The sequence below is a fragment of the Ooceraea biroi genome, chromosome 10 (genome assembly GCF_003672135.1).
Source record: "Ooceraea biroi isolate clonal line C1 chromosome 10, Obir_v5.4, whole genome shotgun sequence".
NCBI classification, from domain to species: domain Eukaryota; kingdom Metazoa; phylum Arthropoda; class Insecta; order Hymenoptera; family Formicidae; genus Ooceraea; species Ooceraea biroi.
In genome coordinates this window covers 4,682,036-4,706,427 of record NC_039515.1, presented here as the reverse complement: position 1 = coordinate 4,706,427, position 24,392 = coordinate 4,682,036, and the positions used below count along the sequence as shown (strand labels likewise).

Genomic DNA, 24,392 nt, shown 5'->3' with positions numbered 1-24,392 from the left:
GATCGTATAGCAGTTAGCAATTTTCTACAGTTTTCTAAATCACGAGGAGCAGCAATAATCACAACAAATTAATTTTTGCGCTTGTAAATTTAACTCCAAATTGTTTTTTTATTTATTTAAATAAAAACTATAATCTTACGCACTATTACAAAAGAAACGTCGTAAATCTAGATAATAACAAAAATTCTTCATTCAAAGCGAAAGAAACACAATTCGTGAATAAAGGAAGAAACAGCAGTAATGAGGTATAATACACGAACATATTTATTCACAACCGCGTTTTACCATAAACGGACCAATGATAAATCTTACATTCATTTTAAACACTACAATCTATCACAATGGATTCTCTGTCTTTTATCCCTTTTGGATGTATAGAAATATATCTGGACAAACGCTAAAGCTACTTAAAATTAATCGCGCCCTGCTGGCGCGACGCCAGAGATTTGCACATCTATACATAAAACGTTTTACAACAATATCGTATGTACATAGGTACAAGCTAGATTCGTAATGGAAAACATGAATTAACGTTTCTTCTATTTCTGGATATGTCATAAAGGCGTAAAGCTAGATCTACGTACGATTTGGTCCGATCTTCCGTAAATCCAATGTTCGAAAATATTTAAGCTATCAGTTTAAGCAACTGTCAAAATATGGACCGACCTAATTATCGCAGAATTGCTCATGTAACTTCAAAGGGAGGCTGTAGAGAAATAATTGGGCGTTCAATCCAAGATTAAAAAGACATTAGTAAGTACAATTGTACATACAAGTTCCAACTCGCACATTATTGGAAAATATTGTACTATAAATATACTCCTAAGAATTACCTTAATATCCTTAATAAATTATCTCTCCTTTTTTCCTTTTAATTTAGCGAAAATTCTAGGTAATGCGGACTATAAGTAGTTTTATTTGTACTTACTTCGCTAGAATAGTGTTATAATATTAATCTGATAATATTATAAAGTACATAGAGTTCTCATTTATTGCACTTATCTCGTTAATGGAAATACTCGGGGATAACTGCGCCGCTTACCGCGTGAGCACGACTTTGCCAACGCGCATGCGCCGTAGAAAAATATAGAGACGATGGAAGTGACGTGAAATCAACTTTCGCGAAACGAGATAGTATACGTATACGCATCGTCCCGCAATTTTGATCTACAATTCTTTTACGTCGTACAGTGGTAACGTTTCAAGGTAGCTACGTTCGTCGCAGCCCATTAAGGCTGATTAACGACTTTCGGTACGAGCGCTGCATACTCCATCGCCGCCTCCGGATGCGCGGGGCAACGAAGGTTCTTGCGGAATACAGCCGTCTCGAACGTGTAAGTACTATTGTTCAAGCAGCGAGATTTGCTCGTGCGCTTCACCGTCGGAGATGCTGAATGTCTCAATCCTCCTTCCGGGATGGGTTATCTTCTTTTGTCATAGTTTCGTATGCTTCACACTGTCCGTCCAATAATTCTGTATTGTCATCGCCTCCAGCGAATTCAGGAAGGAATCGTTATCCAAGCTGTACATTTCCTCCGAATTATCCTGTATATGTAACGAACATATTTTTATGGTTCTTAAAATTATAATATATTTCTTAAAATAAAATAAAATGAAAGAAATTTTCGTTTTACTGTTGGATTACTATTAATACTAACCCGAATGGTGGAATCATCGATATAACCAGAGCTATCGGGATTGCTGCACTTGTCACTGTTCAACGTTTGTGGAGGGTTCAAGTACTTGCGCCTGGGAAAAAAAACGGTTAATGAATAAACGCATTAGGGAGCGCAAATGCTTAGAGAGGCGTAATTAAAAACGCATTACGTCAAGTTCATTACCTATATATAATGAATCCGAGACTACCCATTGTGCTGAGCAGAGCTACAGTCGCTAAACAGCTGCCGGTAATAGCAGCTATACCCGCGGCTGACGTCGCCGAGTCGTGCTCGGCGTCGTTGTCGCTGCTATTGCCAGCGTCGATGTAATCGGAAGGCTGATTATCTCCTTGCACTTGATCTCGCTGGAAGTGCTGCGTGATAAAGGTGTTCCTCGCTCTGCTCAGACGAGTGGACTCGCTCACGCCAACTGCACATTTGATTCCATCATTATTACACAGGAAAGGTACTTAAGGGGGGAGCCTGCTTTAGAACGTTGAAAATAAGGTATAATTTTACGAATTTTTTTGGAGAAACTATACAGCGGATCATTAGAAAACTTTGATGCATTTATTAGTACATGTTTAAAGATAAAAAAATTATTTTTTTATTTGAATATATCGCCTGTAGAGGTCGTCCTGGAGGCATCTTAGTGCAGCCGGCATTGTAAATTGGTGAGCATTCTCCTGCCTCCAAATTTCATCCAAACTGAAAAATTGAAATATTTTCTTGTTATTTATGAATTCCCATCGTCGATGAACCTTTAATATTCATAAAAACATTAAGTTAAACAATTATTTTTGCATGAAAAAGTTCAAAAACTTTGCCTAAAAATCGTACTTTTGTGTTCTAAGCTCCACCATTTTGACACTTTTCAACTTTTTTCTTCTCTCTTTGGTTCATCGACGATGGGAATTCATAAATAACGAGAACATATTTCAATTTTTCAGTTCAGACGAAATTTGGAGGCAGGAGAATGCTCACCAATTTGCAATGCCGGCGACGCGGCTGCACTAAGATTTCTCCAGGACGACCTCTACAAGCGATATATTCAAATGAAAAAATAATTTTTTTTATCTTTAAACATGTACTAATAAATGCATAAAAGTTTTATAATGATCCGCTGTATAGTTTCTCCAAAAACAATTCGTAAAATATACCTTATTTTCAGCGTTCTAAAGCAGGCTCCCCCCTTAACACATTCATACATCATTCTTTCCTTTCCTCGCTAACTGCTACCTCAACGCAACACGTGAAGACTTCTGGAATATCTTGTATCTACGTTACTTTACGCTATTCAAGGATTATCTCCATTGTTTGTTGGATGAAATAGTAAATTAAATTTATCATTAGAAAGCAGGACGAAATCAACACAAAGAGACCAAGGTTGAGCATCGCGAAAGTCAACGTTAATTAAAATACAATGTCAATCTTTTATTTAACGCGAGATAACATCGCGACTAAGCGCCCGTAGCTATTCGTTCGTATTTATTCGCCGTGACACATTCCTCTTCAAGCTTTTCTACCTTCGAGAATAGACGCCGCCGTGGCAAAGTGCTGCGTCTGGGCAATCTCCTCGTCGATCTCGACTTCGTCCTCGGACCGATTGAATGTCCTGATCGCGGCGTTACTGCCCGCGGCGTCGACTGCAGACAAGGATGTCACAAAGGAAGATCTCGTCCTGTTAGTCAGCATCAAATCGACCTTGGACATCTCTTCTTGAAGAGGTAACACTGTGAGATCCTCGACTTCCTCGAGGCTAATGTTTCTGCTGGCTGCGTTAGACTGATTTCTCGCCTCCTGATCGTACTTGGATCTGCCCGACGATTTATTCGTCGTCAGAATCCACGTAATCTTGCTGTCTTTCTTTGTGGTCGAGTTCCTGATCCTGTCAACGTTCTCCGTGGCACGTTGCGGCGGCGTTTCGGTGCTGAAGGACTCGACGTTGGTGACGTTGCTGCGGAAGCTCAACTCTGCGGTGTCGTGGATGCTCGTTCCGATGGTGCTTCCACGTTCCGATGACAGAGGACCGATAGTGGTGACAAATTGCTGCTGCCTATCAGGCACCACGGCCGTATTTGTCTGTGGATAGAGTCCAATGGCCTTGGCGATGCGGAAGCTCGGCCTGGGTGACTTCGATGTACGATAAATATCTTCGGTTTCGATCGAGGACGGTTGTGACTGATTGACGGGATCCGATGTGGTAGACGGCAAGGGACTCCCAAGAATCACTGGAAAAGAAAACCAGTAGTCGTTGAATTATATATCGCATTATATATGTTGCAGAGCACCCTTGCAAATTTTCCAAGTTAGGAGCGTGAACCCTATGAGGTGTTGCAAACACTACACGTACAAAGCTTCACATATCATGAATTATTCCGCAAGTCGAATCTTTTCCTAACAAAAATTTGACTAATTACTATTTTTGTCTCCCTAATTTTTAATAGCACGTATAATATGTTGATAGTTAGACGTATATAAAAAGTTTAATTGCATGTATTGGTTTGGCCAAAAAGTAATTGCGTTTTTTTTCCAATAGATGGACATACATATCTTGAAATGTAACTAACTTCATTCTAAACCGCAAATTCATTATGTAGGTTAACAACTCACAGTTCAAGCTTGTTTTAGAAAAAGAAAGTACACGATTTCGTTAACAATTGTTTGTTTGCCGTCGATTTCAAAATGGAAAATCAAAAAGAACATTTTCCTCATATTTTGTTTTATTACTTCCGAAAAGGGAAAAACGCTGTGCAAGCTCATAAAAAGTTATGTCATGTATATGGCGAAGATGCTTTAAAACTGCGGCAGTGTCAAAATTCGTTTACTAAATTTCGATCTGCAGATTTTAATGTGAAAGATGCACCACGCTCAGGAAGGCCAATCGAAATTGATGATGACAAAATAAAGGCACTGATCGATTCCAATCGGCGTTTAACGACCCGAGAGATTGCTGAGAATCTTAACATATCGAAATCGAGTGTTGAAAACCATTTAAAACGACTTGGATACATTAGTAAGCTCGATATTTGGGTACCACATGAGCTGAAAGAAATTCATCTCACTAAGCGTATTGACACCTGCGATTCTCTTTTGAAACGTGAGGAAACTGATCGATTTTTGAAACGCATGATAACAGGCGACGAAAAATGGATCGTCTACAACAACGTCAAACGAAAGAAATCGTGGAGCAAGCGTGATGAACCTGCTCAAAGCACTTGAAAAGCAGATATTCACCAAAGAAAGATTATGCTGTCAGTTTGGTGGGACTTTAAAGGTATTGTGTATTTTGAGCTGCTTGCAAGGAATCAAACCATTCATTCAGACGTATACTGTCGTCAACTGGATAAATTAAATGATGCCATCAAACAGAAACGTCGAGAATTGGTGAATCGCAAAGGTGTTGTGTTTCACCATGATAACGCTAGACCACGTACAAGTTTGGTCACTCGTGAAAAATTGTTGCAGCTTGGATGGGATGTGTTACCATGATGTTACCACATCCACCATATTTGCCAGACCTGGCACCATCAGATTACCATTTGTTTCGTTCTTTGCAAAACGCCTTGAATGGTAAAACCTTTACTGCTGATGAGGATATGAAATCGTTGTTGGAATTGTTTTTTGCTGAAAAAGATAAGAACTTTTTTGAGCGCGGAATCATGCAGTTGCCTGAAAAATGGCAAAAGATAATCAAACAAAATGGACAATATATTGTTTAATAAAGTTTTTGTTTCCCATGAAAAATTCGCCTTTTATTTATATTAAAAAAACGCAATTACTTTTTGGCCAACCCAATATTAATTTAGCTACAATTAAATTTCAATCGTATTCACTTAAATAGGTATATCGTTTATTGAGAAAACTGAATTTGAAAATTTTTTTACAATTCGAATCCTTAATAGTAGTTAATTTACATAAAGCTCTAACGAGGCAGAAGATAATGTTCACATTTTTAAATCAATTTTAATGCAGCAATGAGTTAATAGAAGATAATTGGTAAATCATACGATCACTACTACGTTAAGGCGTCATTTGATAAAAAGTGTAATATGTGTGATGACTCACCGAGAAATTGCGCGGTAACCCAGAACCAGTGCATCCACCAATGTAGCGTCATCGCGTCATCTGGATGTATCTGCAAATACGAATACATCTCTATGTAGCAACGAGTGCAGGGAATGTGAGAGCGATCAATCATCGCTTCACAGCCTAGCTCAAACATATTAAAATGCCGTTTCTCCGCAGCATTTAGACTCTCGCACGAGTGGACAACGGCTGACGTAGGTCACCTCGTCACCGAGAGAAGAGAGTGTTAAAATCCGGTGAGTAATCTGTGGCTAGAGTTGCACAATCATAAGATCTGTGAGTCATTGCGGCAAGAGGAATTTTAAGGGCGATATCGGCAACGATATCCAGCTTTCAGGTACGCGGCAGCTCCTAGATAACCGGTTGGGAAAAATTGTAAGCTACCTAAAGCACGATACGGAAATTGCACAGCTATGTGTCACATTACTCGTTCCAGAATCGAATCCGAGATTACTCGGAGAGATTTATACTACTTCTTCACATGAAGGTGGAAAGCATTCCCGCCATGCATAAAAGTGATTTCGGGTGAATTCGTATAAATTTCTGTGCAAAACGTGCGACATGATGAATGCGAAACTTTATGCGAAAAAAATGTAAAGTAAGAATCTATCTTTAAAGTATTTAGAAAAGTAGACCTTTTATTTACGCAAGAAGGAAAAATGTAATGAGTTTTTACGTTAAATAACGCGATGCAAATTTGATTATTATTACAGATTTATTTACAGAATTATTATTACAGAGTTTATTGGTGTCGTCGACTGAGCAGTGCAGATGTTCGTATGCAATCTGATGTGGATTACGTGGATGCTTACGTTGGCAGCATTCGTGGCTATAAGCGAGAGCCTGCGGAGTGTCTGGTCCATTTTGATAAACTCGCACGCATTCGTAATTGCATGCAAAGTCGTAGCTAACAGTGTGTACAAAGCGATGATGGATAGCTTTAAATGCAGCCGAATTGCTAAAGATTCTATATGCAATCTCACTCTAAATCGCAAATTATTCACGTAACAATTTATAATAGAAATAAATCATTCCTACAAAATTTATGAAATTCTATGATTTTGAGAAGCTTTCGCGGATTACATTGAGAATCACAAGAGAACACTTTGCACTACGAGAAATGCGTATAAAGAGATTTATTATCAAGACAGTACATTCACCTAATGAAAATTAATGAAATAATAAAAAGATTGATAAATCAAAACTCTTTCATACTGCGTTCACTTATGCACCGATCTATCTCGCGTGTACGCACGCACAAATTGTGGCGGAAAGATGCGATAGTTGAACAGCAGAATATAACGCGACGGTCATGCTCTGCTGGCTGCAATCTGTTGCAACTTGCAATCCCTCTGTCTCTACTCTCTGTCTATACTGGACGACGTTAAGTCGTAAACGAAGATGTACCATCGACTGATGTCTCATTTGAAATCAACTTCCGCGAGTTATCCACTTGTGCCCTAAATCTTCTTCAAGCTCTAACGTTACGGAAATCTCTAACGCACGCTTGAAACTTTCAAAAGATATTGTTGCAGAAGGAGTTAAAACTTGCTGGTGAGACTCTTGCGAAACACCACAAGTAGCTAAGCTATTCCCTGACGTCCTTCACGTCATGTGCACATGCCATGTTTTACACGCGAAAGATTTTTAAGTAAAAACATCCGCTGCAGGCATTCTACTTTCCTACATTCTTGCACACGTATAGACTCCCTCATGCACACACACATACGTACACATACATAAAGCTAATAAACCGATTTCACAAAATTGCTGCCTTCCGACATAAGAGGATATTGTTAAAACAAACAAGATTTATTTATTCAGAATAAGTAAAACCTATCAATGAAATAAAGCAAATTATTACACAAACAAACAGGTCGATATAAATCTAATAAATTTTTTGTGAATGCAAATATTAATTAAAATAGTTACCTCATAATGAGGCTCGCAAAGGCTTGATAGCAAAAAGTACCATACAGAGAAGAAGGTGCTTTCAGGTAAGTCGTGGATCGTGGTATTAAAACTCAACAGAGGCTAAACAAGTCCGTTCGGAGGCTGTGCAAACGAGCTTCCTTGAGCAAAGTGATTACAGAATTAAGGAGCATGCGAGACACACTCCTCCGTGTACAGTTAGTCAAGCCGGTCATGCTTCCCCGGTCGTAACCAGTCACACCTTTGCGCGGCAAACCAAAGTCAGGAAGAAAAAAGCGTGCGGTGCAAGAAAGAAAGAAAAAAAAAGAAGAGAGAGGCTGAGGAGGATGTCGCGCGATTTTCCCACCGGTAATTTCAGACTTAATAAAGACAAAAGGAACAAAAGACGCGACAACAGGGCCGCTCCTCTCTTCTGGGTGACAAAAGGTCCACCTCGTTGACAATGTACTCTCCGCATCGATTATGCGACTTCATTCATGGACCGGAAACGCGCGCGCATGTCGGGGCCTCGCGCGTCGCAACGCGTGCGGAAGCGCACATAGGCGTACCAATTTTACAATAATCCTAACATCTAAAGAATATTATAAAATAGGAAAAGATCGTGTGACGTGAAAATCATGAAAAGAAAATTAAGACTGAAGGTTCTTTATATTGTAAAATAATATGGAAACAAAAATATTTTTAGTGAAATAAACGCACGTACTGTATGCCTTATTCTCTACACATGAACAATACTGTTCGCACTAATGCGCCGCGAAATTGCAATTTACCTTATCGTATCGGCGACGTTTGCGTTGCAAACCGCTGATTTCCGTAAGCAAGACAGGTTCGATTAAACCCACGCCTTCCGTTAATCCCCGCGAATTAAATGCATACTCAATTTGACCCGTTTACAGCGGCGAATAGCGGCATTGCGCCGCGTTCCATTTCGTTTTGAGATCAAAAGGATAACGAATAAATAACTACTGGGTCACGTTAAGGCGCCGATATTAATTGGCTTCGTGCAAGACAACTAGAACGTAATACGCGCGAGCGTGCTCCGCAATGCGATTCCGCAAATGTGAATTTGCACGCAGTGTTTGCGAACAGAGGAAAAAAAGGAACGTGACGCACATCACGCGTTATATAACGCTTCCGCGTGCTGAGGCCTCGCCCTACTTCGTTTCCAGACTGAAAAAATACAAAATGTGCCTAAATGTGCATCCTGCTAATGACTGCAGCATTAACGCTGAAACACCAATGCCGACTGCTTGTGCATGATGGTCCGACATCGGAGATAGAAACGAGTTCCTATCTTCTTTTCATACTGCTAGTCATGCTAGTACATGCATCACAATGTATGTACGTCGTCACAATGTATGCAAATTTCAGAGATTAGGAGAAATATGCAGTACACGTGTAATCAGGTATTTAATAGAGAAGTTCTCGGAATAATTTTTCCAAATTTAAAATTACAAAATTTCTCTCCTGGATTCCTATTGTAAGTAAATCAACGTATATCAACAACTCGAAGCATCAGTGATTCACCCTGATATCACAATTAATCAAGGAAAAAATAGGAAAACATTAACGATTAAATTTTTGCACGCAGATGCGAGTCTCTATTTATATTAATAAATAGTTGAGTTATACTCGAAATATTCAACATTTCGATATTCTGAGAGGTCGCAATGATTTCATGTCAAAGAGAAGCGCAATTTCATGTCGGAAGATAGCTTGGAAGATGCGGGCTAATGCGAACACAAAGGCCACAAGTACGCCGAACGGCAAATCGACGCGGGATGCGTTCGCTTCTCATATGTGCCGCGTTTCGTTCCACTTGGTTTTCAGACCAAAGAGGTAATTGATTTAATGAATTCGTTCCTATTGCGTGCTTTGCATGCTCCTCGTGAAAGCTCATGAAAAAAAATTGGCCGTTTCGCGGTTCGCGCAGCCGTATACAGACGAAGTTCAACAACCGCCGCGTATGAAGTCGCCGAACCAGACAACGCGTTTAATGTGCAAATTAACGCAGTTTATACAACTTCTGATTTCAGTTTTTTTTATTCTCATATCGTTCTATTCTAAAAAGTACGATCCATTCCATCGTCTACGGTATCTTTGTTCACGGTATTTTCTATATCCCGAGCTATCTTCAGCTCGTTTATCTCGCGCGTCATTGGAAGATTACGATGCAATTTATCGTCCATGTCATACCGTCAAATTACAGTGTCCAGTCAGTAGTCGTAGGCCGGTATTCATAGTCGGATCTTATATTTGAGACCGTCTTAAGTATATCTTCAGATACTCCGTAGCCAATGAAATGATCTATACAGCATCTGCAGATACCGGTGTGAACCTGGCACCTGACTTTAACGAAATGCAATTTTTCGGGCATATTTCGTTTGTACCTCGTTTGTACCTCAAAGGAACCGGAAGTACTGTACTCTTTTCAAAAAAACGTCCAAGAGGTATTTCGCCAATTTTCGAGATATTCGAAAACGGCCAACGACGGTCGAAAGAGCTCGAATAGTGCCTGTTTGTACCTCCGTTCAAATACAAACAACGGAGGTACGAACAACTATTTGTTTTACTTTTAAAATGCTGTACTTCCGGTTCCTTTGAGGTACAAACGATTTGAACGGAGGTACAAACAGGCGCTATCCGAGCTCTTTCGACCGCCGTTGGCCGTTTTCGAATATCTCGAAAATTGGCGAAAATACCTCTTGGACGTTGTTTTTCAAATTTTTAAAAGTTTGTACTTCCGGTTCTTTGAGGTACAAACGATTTAAACGGTGGATTCTGAAGGTATAAATAATGCTCTTTCAAATGCCGTTATCCAATTTGTGATATTTCACAAATTGACGAAGGTACCTCTTGGACGTGTTTTTTCAAATTTGTAAAAGTTTGTACTTCTGGTTCCTTTTAGATACAAACGATTTAAATGGTGGATTCTGAAGGTACAAATGATGATCTTTCGAATGCCGTTAGCCGTTTTGCGATATCTCAAAAATTGACGAAGATACCTCTTGGACCTATTGTTTGAAAAGCCTGTACTTCCGGTTCCGTTGAGGTACAAACGATTTAAACGATAGTTCCTGAAGGTACAAACGATGCTCTTTCGAATGGCATTATTAAAATTCGGATATCTTTTAGTCGGGTGTTGGCTATTGTTTGACCCCTTATAACTTTTAAACTGTTGAGGTACAAACGAAACGAACGGTGGTACAAACAGGTACAAACGAGGTACAAACGAAATATGCCCGAAAATTTTCATTTCGTTAAAGTCAGGTGCCAGGTTCACACCGGTTCTGCAGATAAACTTAAGACAGTTTTAAATATAAGATCCGACTATGAATACTGGCCGTAATCAACGTGCTATTCGTCCATCTCCTCGCGACAATCTGCGTAAACCTTGACTTTATACATCATATTCGCAAAGTGTGCGAGTGTCAAAGGCACGAATGGTTTTGACAATTCAAAATGTTCTCTTCAAAATGACAAAACTCAGTGCGCGACGAGACTTTCGTCATTCAAGTGCATTGCTTTAAATTTTCAGATTTTCCGATGTAAAATGTTCCGCAAAAAATAAAAGTGCGTGACGGGATACAATCGTTCGAGCATGACACACGAATGCGTATTTGCTTCTCGATTGCTGTAAAATACGATGTCCGGAGAGGCCGCGATAACAATCAAAGTATCAGCGTCGAATGGAAACTCGTTGCTTTGCACATGATTCACTTTCCATGTTAATCACCAATGTGGAAGGTTAACTCGGATTTACTATAAAAAACCTTGAAAAACAAGTTAATACAGATCTCGATATAGCTCTGAATAATTATCTCTGAGCATTATGTAATATTTCTGTCTTGTCTCTGTTGGAATCACACGACAATAAATAGATTAATATCATCATGTTCCTTCATAAACATTTCAAAATCTGTTGAAATGTTTTTGACTTTGATATATTACATTTTTATAAAATTTTTTGATGTAATTACTTCATCTTCTTTTTTTTCAAACCAACCGAAACTTTTCCATCATTAAAATGCAGACTTATTTATTTAATCTTTTGTATCTGAAATTGCCAATGTTTTTGCCACGTTCTTTGATAGTTTTTTTGTGAGTCATATTGTCGATTTTCGACTCGACGACTGAAAATCTCGCGTCCAAAAAATTGTTCGATCCCTCCATTTATGTCTTTTCATAGAATGTGAAGCGATTGCTGTATCCGCTGCAGCTATGCGAGACATTTTATCGCAATGTTTCTCCGTCGGTGTGCATTGCCAAAGTGATAAAGAATACCACGTTACATATGACACGTGGCAGATCAGTTACAATGCTCGCAATATATAATACAAAGCACATAAAAAATAATTACTATAACATTACACTGTGAGATAGAAGACCATAACGTGCTCAGCAAGTATAATATCATGAAATATTAATCTTGAATATCTTTTTACAATTTTCCACCTTATTCTCTTTAATCCTCATAACAGTATCTGAGAAAGAACGCGCGCGCGCAAGATATCGATCAGGAAGAGTATAAGAAGAGTAAATCCGCAAATAAACACAGAATAAGACTCGCATACATGCATTTTCTCCCATGTAACGCGGTTCCAAACCTAAATTATTTAGGTTGTTTTCAGAGCGAGCTAGTAGAGAACATAGAAAAAAGAAACAAATTTAATTAAAACTCAGTGAAGTCGAAAATAACCGCACGATGATATACACAACTGAGCAGAGAGAATAAAATCACGCGCTAAAGAAACGTCAATCTTTCCGAGCGAATTCAGGTGATAGCACCAGCTGTGCAGCTTGATCGCCTCCGATATTATATTCACGATATAAACTTTCACACATATATATACACACATTCCCATCGCAATCTAATTTCCTCTGGAGAAGTTTCACCGTTCTCGGAACACGGTCCCGATTGTGGAACATAAACGCGAAATCGCCTTTCCGCCCAATTAATCGTACGCAAAAGTGTACCACACGTGAGAACGTGGGTCATTAGGTAGGCAAAACTGGCGCAATTTAAGGCCCCACTTATGAACGTATTAAAACTTGCGTCCCCTAAGGGATGATAGTGAACGACATTTCGAAAAGTTGAACACGTCCTTTCCGAAGTTCTTCAGCATGACGAGGAGCCATTCAGCCGACAAAAGATCAAAGGAAAATTAAACGCAATTTTTCATGTATTCTATCAACGCGCCTTTCATGGACTCAATCAAGCTACGAGGCGCTTGTAGAAAAGTGCTTTTTCAACAACACGTTTCAATTAATAATGTCTCGTGAATGAACAGAGCCAGAATATACAGCCAGAGCCAAGTTTATTGTTGAGATGTATGAGAAAGATCCTTACCACGCGCTTTTTACGAAATATTCGCGGAAGATATATGATGACATTAAGTACGATTTTTGTTACTTAACCGGATTTAAAGAACCGGTCTAAAGAATATAGCAGATATATCATTGATTGAGATAACAGTGGATATTATTTAATCAGAAACACACGTAATCAAATGATATATATTATTTTCATACAGTCTATTAATATCTCGATACTGTACAGATCGATATTTTAGAAAGATTGACCCCTCGGTTCGAACATAATGTTTCGTGTGATGAAACTTACTCATATTACTCGCGAAATTATCAGCGTAACGATCGCAAAGCAGTATTGTGATAGAAATCTTTCCGACGCCAAGAGGTTTCCATCGTACGAGGCAGATTTTCAGACGATCTGGCCTATTCTTCGTAACAGTTTCACCTGCCATGAAACGTATTCTTGGCTCCTATTGTCTTCCATGCACGTTCACTGCCCCGAATGCAGCATCGTTCCAAATCCGGTGTCGATTCTCGTATTTTTCTCTCGTTCGTTGAAATGGGCAAAAATAGATTTATAATTCATCGACTACATCAATTGCTGCTTCACCGCTTTCATGATTGACACCTTCACTCCGACTGCAAACTGCATTATTCCCGTTAGACATCGCGATCGATAAACACTCTTTTAATCTACTCTTATTTTTATAAATAGGTGTCTATCGGAACACATGCATATTTCAGACGTATGTATTCAACCCGTCGTTTTTTCAGGTCTATCGTAGTGTCGATTACATTAACAAACTAACATTATAAATTCAGCTGACAGCAATATCCAAAGTTATGAACCGAGATACTAATAGCAGGAACGCAACTAGTGGTATGCAGAATTTATCAAAGCTTATCCTTCCGAGATATTTCTGACAGGCTACACTCACGTGAATCGTGAATGACAGGAAGTAAAAATAAAATCTTTAACGATCAAAAATTTAGACAAGTTCATTCAACGTCAATTACGTTCGTCCCGCGAAAGTAGGTTCTGATACGCTAGTCGTTCAGCACGATTTTTAAAATCTATCGTTTATGTATCGTGACGATGTGAATTGCATCGATGATCAAACTCATTGTAGTTCAGTGATAGTCCGATATTTTGATTTGTAACTGCAATTCACTGCGTAAATCGCTACCTAATCTAATCTAATCGATCGCTCGGCCTAGGAATTGGTACACAGTGAACACACGCTCCGTTTTAGAGAATATTATACAATCAATTACACCAGCCTAATTGGCACTAAGTGGAATGGGCTAGCTAAGTACTTTAGCGCGCTATTCCCTTTGACATGCTTCCATATCGATTTTGTCGCTTTAGTGTGTCGATGAGATAACCCCTCGTTCGCGTTAAGAGGTTTCTCGAACTTTACCCTATCCGTCTAGTAATTTACATCAATTATTTATTACATTTTAATGACTTTCTCTCTCTCGTAATTGTAATTAGGAAATTTGAAGATACAACATCGATCGTTGCGTGCAACAAATAAATATTACCAGAGACTGTATTTTCTGTCTTGTTAAATACACGTATTATATTCGATTTGCACTTCAGGATTGCGATTTGTCGTGAATTATTTATATATCGTGGCAAGAACAGATGGATACTTAACAGAAATGATAACGAATGATAAAACGGTACGCACAGCTATCTCGTCGCTCAATGAGGTGTGAAAGGTAATCGCAATGTCAATTCATTCCATGGCTTTTATCATGAAAACGTTGTCCGTGAATAAACTATCTCAACATTGCACCGTATGAAAACTGAGTATATTAAAAGTGTATAAAGCGTATTAAAGATATTCAGTGATATCAGTGATCAGATATCGCACAACGACCAAAAATATGAAGACTTTTGCAAATAAACTCAATAAAAATATTACGCTTGATGTTCTTCAAATAAACAGTCGTTCTCAATTATAGCCAAAGAGATTCATGCAACACGTGATTATGACATATAAATTGGAATGTGCAGGATCCATGTAAATATTTTTTGAGGCTTCCCGCGAAATGGTATATCAGCAATTATAATACTCCCCATATGTACACAGTAAAAGATCACTGTTACCGGTTATTATTACTTAATCGGTTAAGTGATATTAGCTGACGCATCAGTTTATTAACTCGCCATTATATTTCGCCACACGGCACACGCACATCATGATCCGGCGAGAAATATATTTACCAAGCGACGGTGGAACTGTAAAAAAAAGGACGCTGCGGACATATAATTTCCGTCCGTCGCGAATTTCTACCTTCACGCGCGGATAATAAGTTTTAATGCATATGCTATTATATATTCGTGAGAGAGCGAAAGCTCGTATGCATCTACACCAGTCACGCATGCGTTGTTGCAAAACTAGCGAAAGTCAAGATTCGCTTTCGTAGTCGTTTATTAGAAGTCCGTCGCGTACGATGTGATCTAATTATAGATACGCAAAGTAGATGTGCCGGCAAAATCGATAGCAGTCAAATTAAGCGACCCGCGGTGCGTTGCTGAACGCATTTGCGAAAGCTCATATTGCTCGCCCATTCTGCAACGCTTTGCCACACGTGCTTTAATGAACTTAATCAGCTTCAGCCTAAGATCATCTATTTTATTTGGCATTCGTGTCCGATCGTTGAAAACCGAAGTATTATAACATTTATAACATTTCAGATAGCACCAGCGCGAAAAAAAGCGTGTATCATACATCACAGCTTCTTTATGTGTATATACTGTAAACTTAAAACTGTTATTTCGATAGACTAAAATACGTTTTGGCTGAAGCCTTTTACCATAATCTTTACCGTAATTATTTTTTATTTATCGTAATTATTTTTGTATCGCACTTATCCAGACTGGAAGAAACTGAAGAGACTGAGTGTGATTCGATAAATCATAGAAAAACTGCAAGTCTGGAATTCGTGTCTGGAAACCGTGCAAATTGCACGGAAGGACACACAGCAGCTCACAACAGATGAACTGTGACACGAGCAAGGTTCATTTAAGTAGCACGTCACTGTGAAGTCTTGCAATTAGCGAAGCTCCGCGACATTAGACAACGTCGCACGTTTCAGGAGATAATTGCAATTTTTCGTGACAATAAGGTCGTCCCGTGCCTCGCGTATTCAATTCCAGTTCGTCAAACATAATTAGCAATGTTGATGGTAAAAATTACAGGATGTTCGGCTGCAATGAACATTCAATACATGCAGAGAGAACTCGTTATACGAGAGAAAGGAATATAACACGATCATTTACATATACAACAGTTTTCCACGAATCTGCGTGCCTGATACTTTTAATTATCTAGCATATTCTTCCTGAGGTACGATAACAAAATCACGACAACGATCCGACGCAAGAGCAAATTGCGAAACGATGCCGCTGCTATACAGAATGCCGTTTCGCACGCCTGATGCGTGCAGGTAAATACGCATCAGTCTGAAATCGGCTTGGTCATAAATGCTCGACGAGCTATCTGCTTAATAGGATTACTATTTGCGCCTCTAGGTCATGCGCGGCATGAAGCCCATGATGGATATCTTTTAATCAACGACCTATACTACACGCACGTACGCGCGCACGCACGTACATATGTACACACGCCTGCTCACGTCGTCGACGAAAATCGCTACTGTATCTCTCGTGCCGTAATGGTACGACGTACAATAGTGAATTATGCGGCTTAAGTAAAGCTTTCCCGCGGTCGCGCGCGCGTTGATATTTCGAAACGATAGCAGAGCAAAGGCGCTAGCATGAGAAAGAGAATGGCTGTTTCTTGGCGCGGTAACACGCGCCGCTCTCCGTTCGCGTACAGAGAAAAGCCGAGATAAACGAAAGCGACCGACGAGGAATTTCCTTCCCTTTAAACGCGCCTGTCCGATAACACACCACGAAAAGGAAACCGCAGTTTGCTCGGGGAAACAGATAACATTGTCAGACTTCTTGTGCGAAGTACTTGCACGGAAATTGCGGGCTCGGGACGTCCGAGCGTCGCACATAGGTGAGTCAATTTTATTTAATGAGAGTCCGATGAAACTGATAAATTCTGAAACGATGTCGCGGATTTTATCTAGTCTCCTGAATCGTCCGAGAATCGAGAGATATCCGTATTTCCATTAATGGTGCGCCATTCTGGACGATAACTGGAGTATACGACATATTTTTGATGTCTGCTCTACGTGATACGCGTTTAAATAGCGGCGAGGATCTTGTCGGATTCATTCACCGTCGTTTTTCGCTTTGCAGAGATTTGCACCGTATTAAGGGGGTATTCTAGTGTAAAAGCGGAATTTGTATGCTATTTTGGTGAATTTTTTTTGAAAAAAGTATAAGGTTTTTTGAGGCAGGGTTTTCCCTGCTTATTCATACATATTTGGTGTATGTTTCCAAATTTTTTTAGTAGACAATAACTATAAATAAGCGCTGCACATGATATTAAATAAGAACATGAAAAAAGAAACAGTTGGTCCATGGTTCCCATGATTTCAGCTGTTCTGCTCATCTGAAACAAAAAAACCAAAGAGATTCTTAATTAGTATGAGTGTGGCTATAGCAGGTACCAGAATGAAAAAAAATGTTGAAAATTTAAAACGACTTCATTGAGAAAATTAAGTTTCGATTTGTGCCATTTTTTTCACCATTGAAGGGCTGTAGAAATTCCAAAAAACAATATTTCGACTTGATTGTGGTAAGAGCTATAGCCACACATATACTGAAGATGTGTGCAAAAGCCTGAGTCAATTGATTAACTAGTTTTTGAGATATCATGGGAACCAATTTGAAAAACATGGTTTCGAGAAAAACACGTTTAAAGTTTTTCATACTGATTACATAGAGATAATGTTACTTACGATCAATCGGCTAGTCCAGGGCCATACAGGGGACATTCCTCTTGTTCGTAGAAGTCCTGCAGAGCTGATCTCTCTTCCCTGCGATTCATTCTCTGATCTCGAGAGAAGTTAGTGGAGCGCCGCTCCGAGCGGGTGATACGAGCTTCGTTCCGGGAGTTTGCGTACATCACCGCTTGCTGACCAATACTAACTCCCATCACGTTCATAAGTTTGAAAATTGGCATAAATCCTTTATTGAAAATTATAACTGCCAAGAATGTTGCTATTTCAATAACTTTCACGCCAGCATGGAGATGTTTTGGAGCAAAAGTCCGAATCAATGAATTTAGAGATTCATTGTACTATATAACCTGTACTATACAAAGGCTCCAATTCAAATGTACGACCTTCAAAGAATAACGATCTTCCGACCCTACCTAAAATACTAACACAATGCTCTGTTGTGTGCCGCGCGGTCCAACCGCCGAGCGCGCGCCAGAGGTTATTTTCTATTAGGTGCTATTACTTTGTTAATTTTGCGAATCGGGCTAAATCTTCTCGCAGACATATTTTCCATACCATATACTTGCAAAATATGCCCAAAAAATTCGATTTTTCTGACATGCTACACTAGAATACCCCCTTAACACGGCGTTTCCACGCTCGCGTAAGCTCAAGATGACGAGGACGGGGAAGGATCCCTTTCACTTAACTACATTTCCTCGGTAGCGATTCGCCGTGGAAGCAACAATGGGTTCTTCGACCGATGCTCGAACGTGCGTTCCGAACAACGCGGTCCATCCTTTGCAAACGACCGGATATCACGAACGTAACCCGCGACCATCGGATTCGTTTCAGTCGTTCGCACGACGAGCGGAGGAAATAGAGGCTTCCTGTGCGGAAATTTGCGACCCTCGCCGGAAGCCCGAGGGAGACTGCGGACAATGATAGAAGAATAGCTAGCTGAAAAGAGCGATTGTTGTAAAAATGTTACAATTCTTTTATTGAGCGATAATACTTTCGGTAAATGTACCAACTAATCTGTATCTGTAATCTCAAATTCGATTTCAAAGTTCCTAAACTTTAAATGCATAAACATCTTTTCCGTTTGTGATTTCAAAAGTAAAAACGAGATTCATCATTGTAATTGGCACGTAATAATTTTGTAGTAACGACTTTATAAATAGCTAGAGTGAAAATGTTGATGTCAGTTAACTACTAGAAATATATTTTTTGAAAGTATAATACAGTATATTAATCACACATGACATTAAATAATTCGGAGAAATGCGTGTTAGCGGATATCGAGCAATAAAACTTGTATCTCGAGCGTAGTAACTGGAGAAAGTACATACAGACATAAACGAGTAATAAATATTTAAAATTGTTTTCGATATCGATTACGGAAGTTAAATTAAATCAGACATAGAAAACCGATAGGTCACTGCTCTTGCAAAGTTCTGTATAACGCGCATACACTGTGATCATGATTTCACCAGCAATACAATCCATTAAAAATTAATTAAAATTATTAGATATCCGTGAGATACCTTCCGTCGTTTCTTCAAATAATTAACACTCGTAATATGTAATAATCGTCCAAATGCATACATACGCACGATTTAGTCCGAATATGCTAAGGATTCATTTGCGATTTAAGGATTCACGTACGATTTCATACGGGTGACATGCAGCTTCATGGAGCCAACATCGCGCTTCGTCTCCTATCTATTGGGTTGTTCGGAAAGTTATTTCGTTTTTTCAAGGAAAAATGAAAGGCGGTTTTTTCATATTTAGAATAAATTTTATTCAGTGATGTATTGGCTATTTTGTTCCACTACCTTTCGCCATCTTTCTGGCAACTTTAAGATTCCACGCTCATAGAAGTCCTTCTCCTTATTGACAAAAAATTGAAGCAAGTGATTTTTGACGCCTTCATTTGAATCGAAGTTTACATTGTTCAAAGAATTTTGTAGAGACCGGAACAAATGGTAATCGGATGGTGCCAGATCAGGAGAGTATGGTGAGTGTGGTAGCACATCCCATCCAAGCTGTAAAAGCTTCTGGCGAGTGACCAAACTTGTGTGTGGTCTGACATTGTCGTGATGGAATACGACACCTTTCCTATTCGCCAATTCTGGTCGCTTCTGCTTGATGGCAGCATCCAATTCATCCAGCTGACGACAATACACTTTCGAATCAATCGTCTGGTTGCTTGGTAGTAACTCGAAAAATACGATTCCCTTCCAATCCCACCATACAGAAAGCATGATCCTCTTTTGATGAATATCTGCCTTGGATGTCGATTGAGCAGGTTCATCTTGCCTGGACCATGATCGTTTTCGCTTAACATTGTTGTAAACAATCAATTTTTCATCTCCAGTTATGATTCGCTTCAAAAATGGTTCATTTTCTTCACGTTTCAACAATGAATCGCATATGGTAATGTGTCGAATCAAGTCAATTTCCTTTAAATTGTGTGGAACCCAAATATCGAGCTTTGAAACGAATCCAAGGCGTTTCAAATGATCGTAAACGGTCGAATTCGATAAATTTAACTTTTCAGCAATTTCGCGTGTTGTTATGCGACGGTTTGCATCCACCAGAGCCTTTATTTTCTCGTCATCAGCTTTAATTGGCCGACCTGAACGTGGTGCATCTTTCAAATCGAAATTTCCAGTACGAAATTTCGAAAACCGATTCTGACACTGACGTTCACTCAATACATCTTCTCCGTACACGGCACACAATTTTTTTCTCAAGCGAGCGCACTGCATTTTTACCCTTTCGGTAGTAAAAAAGCAAAATATTACGAAAATGCTCACTTTGATTTTCCATGTTTGATGTGATGCCAAACAAAAATTACTTGACAGATCGCAACACAATAAGATACTAAATGACGTCTGAAATGTCAGTTGTCAAAATATAAAACGAATTTGCCGCTTAGAGTAAGGTTAAGTATTGAGGAACGCGACTAACATCTCTTTGTGAAAAACGAAATTACTTTCCGAACAACCCAATATTTAGAACTATCAAAGTGTGAAATGCGGAAATCTCAGGACAGCGTCACAGAGATGAGTAAAAGAACTTATCTCGAAATGCTTGCCCGTTCCTCCCGTTTCCCCGGTGCAAATGCACGCGAGGTGCATTTTAAAGCGCGAAGAAAAAAAAAAAAGTGGACACGCGCGTCAGGTCGGCACGCCCGGAACGCAGATTATTTCTGGACATTCCCCGGAGGATCCGTCAGCCGCGTCACGAAAAATTCGGTTCCTGGTTGCGCCTCGTTTAGATCGATGCGCGTCCCGATGCACCGGATGTGGGATTTTCGAGAGATTCAAGTAAATCCGTTTTTAAATTCAATTAAATCTACAATTACATTTAATTGTCCCTTTGCGCACCGATGTGTCATTACATACGAAATTTGCAAATGAATTTTGGAGTATCCGAACGAATTTCATCGAGTTTATTTCATGGTTTACAATCGCAATTATCGCATTACGACTTGAACAATATAGACACTTTTTGCAATATCATCTTCATATGAAAATTAAGAAGTAATTATTTTCTTAAAACTTGCAACAAACGCGCCGTGTTGTTCCAAAGAGAAAAAAGAAAATTTTATTGTGGTAAATTTACTTCCATCGTGTTTACGTAAGTTTATCGAATGTAAAATTATCATACAATACCGCTTATACAACTTCGCAATACAACTTCGATTCGCTCGAATGGATAGCCGAAATGTCCGCAGCTGTAATTTCCGTCTTAATTACAAACATCAAAATTGTTTCGTCAGTCGTGCAATTAGTTACGCCGGCAACAGAAAAATTTTCTCAATTACGTGTACATGATATCGATACTTGCCGTATCCTATTTTCTCGATATACTATATCGTGTAACACTCGGCTAGATCCGGTGTATAAACCGGTTGCGTTGCGTAATCGTCATGAACAATATGCTTTGATCAGTCAAGGCACAATGAGTCATAAAAATATGGGATTCAATGACAAAAAGAACATATCGATCCTGCCAGGATTCGAACCTGGAATCTTCTGATCCGTAGTCAGACGCGTTATCCGTTGCGCCACAGGACCATTTGATTACGAGGTCGTTTAAATCACTCATAAAACATGAATTTTATTTTATTTAAAAGCATCATTACTTAAGATATTCGATATTTTTGTACACTAATTTTAAATAACGCTACTAAAATGAAACTTATTAATCGCAAATCGTAGGATGCAAAAGCCGTGGAAAAATAAAATGTCAATCTTTCTTTAACTTATTGTTATTGTTATATATTGTATAAAAATCCTTTATTATTAACAACATCGAAATATTCAAAGATATATTTCATATATGAGATGTCTAAAGTTTTATAAACGATTTTAGATTTACGTAACACATCTGTTGTTAAGAATCGCGTTTAATTATTCTGGAATAACCGTTTACTATTACAATGTTTAAATAAGAATTAAAAAGACTGGATGTCCTAGTTTCCGAGGACATCCCAGAAATTGTTGTGTTGTGGGAGGGTCTTCTTTTGTGGGATATCCTTGAGTATCTTCATGGGTTTGTAAATCTGACCTAGATTTATCATTGTAGTTCACAATTGAAGATTTAAATGCATCGACGAACATCGAAGTTCATAAACCGTTCATTTCTATTAATCTATATTATATTTTATTTATACATTATATTTTGTTTCATTCACATAATTCAAGCAGGAATTATATTCTATTAAAAAAAACGAAATAAGCCTAACAAATGCATAAAAGCGAATCATTAGTAGCCTAGTATCGTCTTTTCTTTAAATAACTTTAATATTTTCTCGGCTACCTCTGCAGTATCCTCAATATAAATATCCGCCGTCCGGTTGTAAATTACATTCCCTTCCATGCAAGAGGACAATATTTCACGCCAAATTGCAGTCGCGTATCGATCTTTGAGCAAACCGCTCGTTTTCGTGACGTGCAGCATCACATAAAACATTCAGCAAAATGTATCAACGCATGGGCAATCGCGAAATTTCAAAGTTGTCCACCCGGCTTTTTACTTTGAAAGCCTCGACACGATATTAATCGAAAAGGAGAAATAATGAACAAATATTTCCGCAGAGTCCATTGAATGCAGAGTCGCTTGGCAATGGGCAGGTTTACAAACACCTCATAAACAGAGACGATAAACGAAGATCTCGCTTACGTGATATCAATCGGATAAGGAGATAACGCGTATTCCGGAAGTGCGACAATATACGTGACATTATTTCGTGATTCATCTTCGAATATCGGCGGCAACTGGTCGAGTGCGTTCTATAGATGTTCTTCAAGTCCCCGATAGCCGTGTTCGACGCGTGTCATGTTTTTTAATGAACGTACACATGCGTCGACAACGGTAAAATCAATAACGATGTAATTTTCAGAGAAATTCCGACATGAAGAGCGAACTAAACACAGCATAACTACAACATGCAAAGGAAAATGCCAAAACTCTCTATTGTTTTTGGTCTCGCTTTAAAGTTGAGAATTTCACAGAGAAGCCAAGATAATAATTGCAACTCGACGTTATCAATATACACCTTTTTTAATAACTTTGTAGTACAGCCGTGGTAACTGCAATATCGCAACCAATTTTATATATAATTTTCATAGCTTCATGATGCGTTAACGCGAAACTACATTTATCATTAAATGCATTATCTCGTTATCACTGCGTATCGTTTAATTGCATGTCGAACATGTGTGACAATGTTATCGAACATAAAGGTCGATTTATCTTGCCTCCTTTTGTCTAAAATATTTGCAGATTAGTACACATCTTCCTACATTTACGCAAAATGATAAAAACACTGAAACGAAGACGATCATTCATGCTTCGAAAACGATGTAATAATTCACGCGTAAGCTCTATCGGAAGGTAAGGTCTACGTAACGCGGACAATACGCAGGTAAGCGCGTAATTTTCGGTCTACGACACACCTACGGTGCTTTACGTAAGCTATCCGCGAGTGAAGTAGTGCGGAACTCTCCTCTTTTCTTGTCGCATGCATAAGCGAGAGTCGATAAGCATATGACAGTATTTACGTCGATGTGTCATGTTGACAGCGCGCGGCCGCCGTGCGCGCCGTCGTGACGCAACCCTCGTTGATGCGCCGAGTAAACGTACACCTCGACAGTGCGTCGACGCGCGAAGAATGATAAAACACTCACGATTAGCTCCGGGAAATTTCGCGCCGGTGTCACCCCGTAGATTGCCCGCGGCAGGAGGAGGGTGCTCGACGTCTGATCGCCGCTGGTGGACGGAGCTGCTGCGTGATATCGTAACTGTCGAAAAAACGCACGACGAGACGTGCAACCCGTCGATTCTCGGTTCCACAGTCGCCGCAAGTGCCGACGTGAATCACGTGGATCACATTATTGCCCGCGTCCCGTTCAGAAAGTCGCGAGCACAGACGAAACGCGCTGCCAGCCGACGCGAACCTTCCTCGCACTCGCCATTTTGGTTCGCACTGACTGCGGTTCCGCCGCGGGCGCCGAG

At 39.4% G+C, this 24,392-nt stretch overlaps 1 protein-coding gene, 1 long non-coding RNA gene and 1 other non-coding gene across 4 annotated transcripts; 1 reads left to right on the top strand and 2 right to left on the bottom strand.

Annotated features, from left to right (window-relative positions):
• Positions 1-241: 241 nt before the first annotated feature.
• LOC105278207 lies at positions 242-24,392 on the bottom strand. 2 transcript variants are annotated; one of them, XM_011337107.3, is made up of 6 exons: positions 24,065-24,392; positions 5,727-5,796; positions 3,185-3,889; positions 1,842-2,088; positions 1,659-1,749; positions 242-1,545 (listed from the first exon to the last, which is right to left on the bottom strand). In XM_011337107.3, exons 2-6 carry the CDS (start codon positions 5,776-5,778, stop codon positions 1,435-1,437), a joined length of 1,206 nt encoding a protein of 401 aa, XP_011335409.1. In that variant the 5' UTR covers positions 5,779-5,796; positions 24,065-24,392; the 3' UTR covers positions 242-1,434. The 2 variants fall into 2 exon arrangements, with proteins under 2 accessions (XP_011335409.1, XP_026829292.1); XM_026973491.1 differs by lacking the exon at positions 24,065-24,392 and adding an exon at positions 23,939-24,058.
• Positions 5,803-6,951, top strand: LOC105278206. Its single transcript, XR_893753.1, has 2 exons — positions 5,803-6,345; positions 6,487-6,951. It is a non-coding gene; the product is annotated as an uncharacterized LOC105278206 (long non-coding RNA).
• Positions 21,877-21,949, bottom strand: Trnar-acg. The gene has a single exon. It is a non-coding gene; the product is annotated as a tRNA-Arg (tRNA).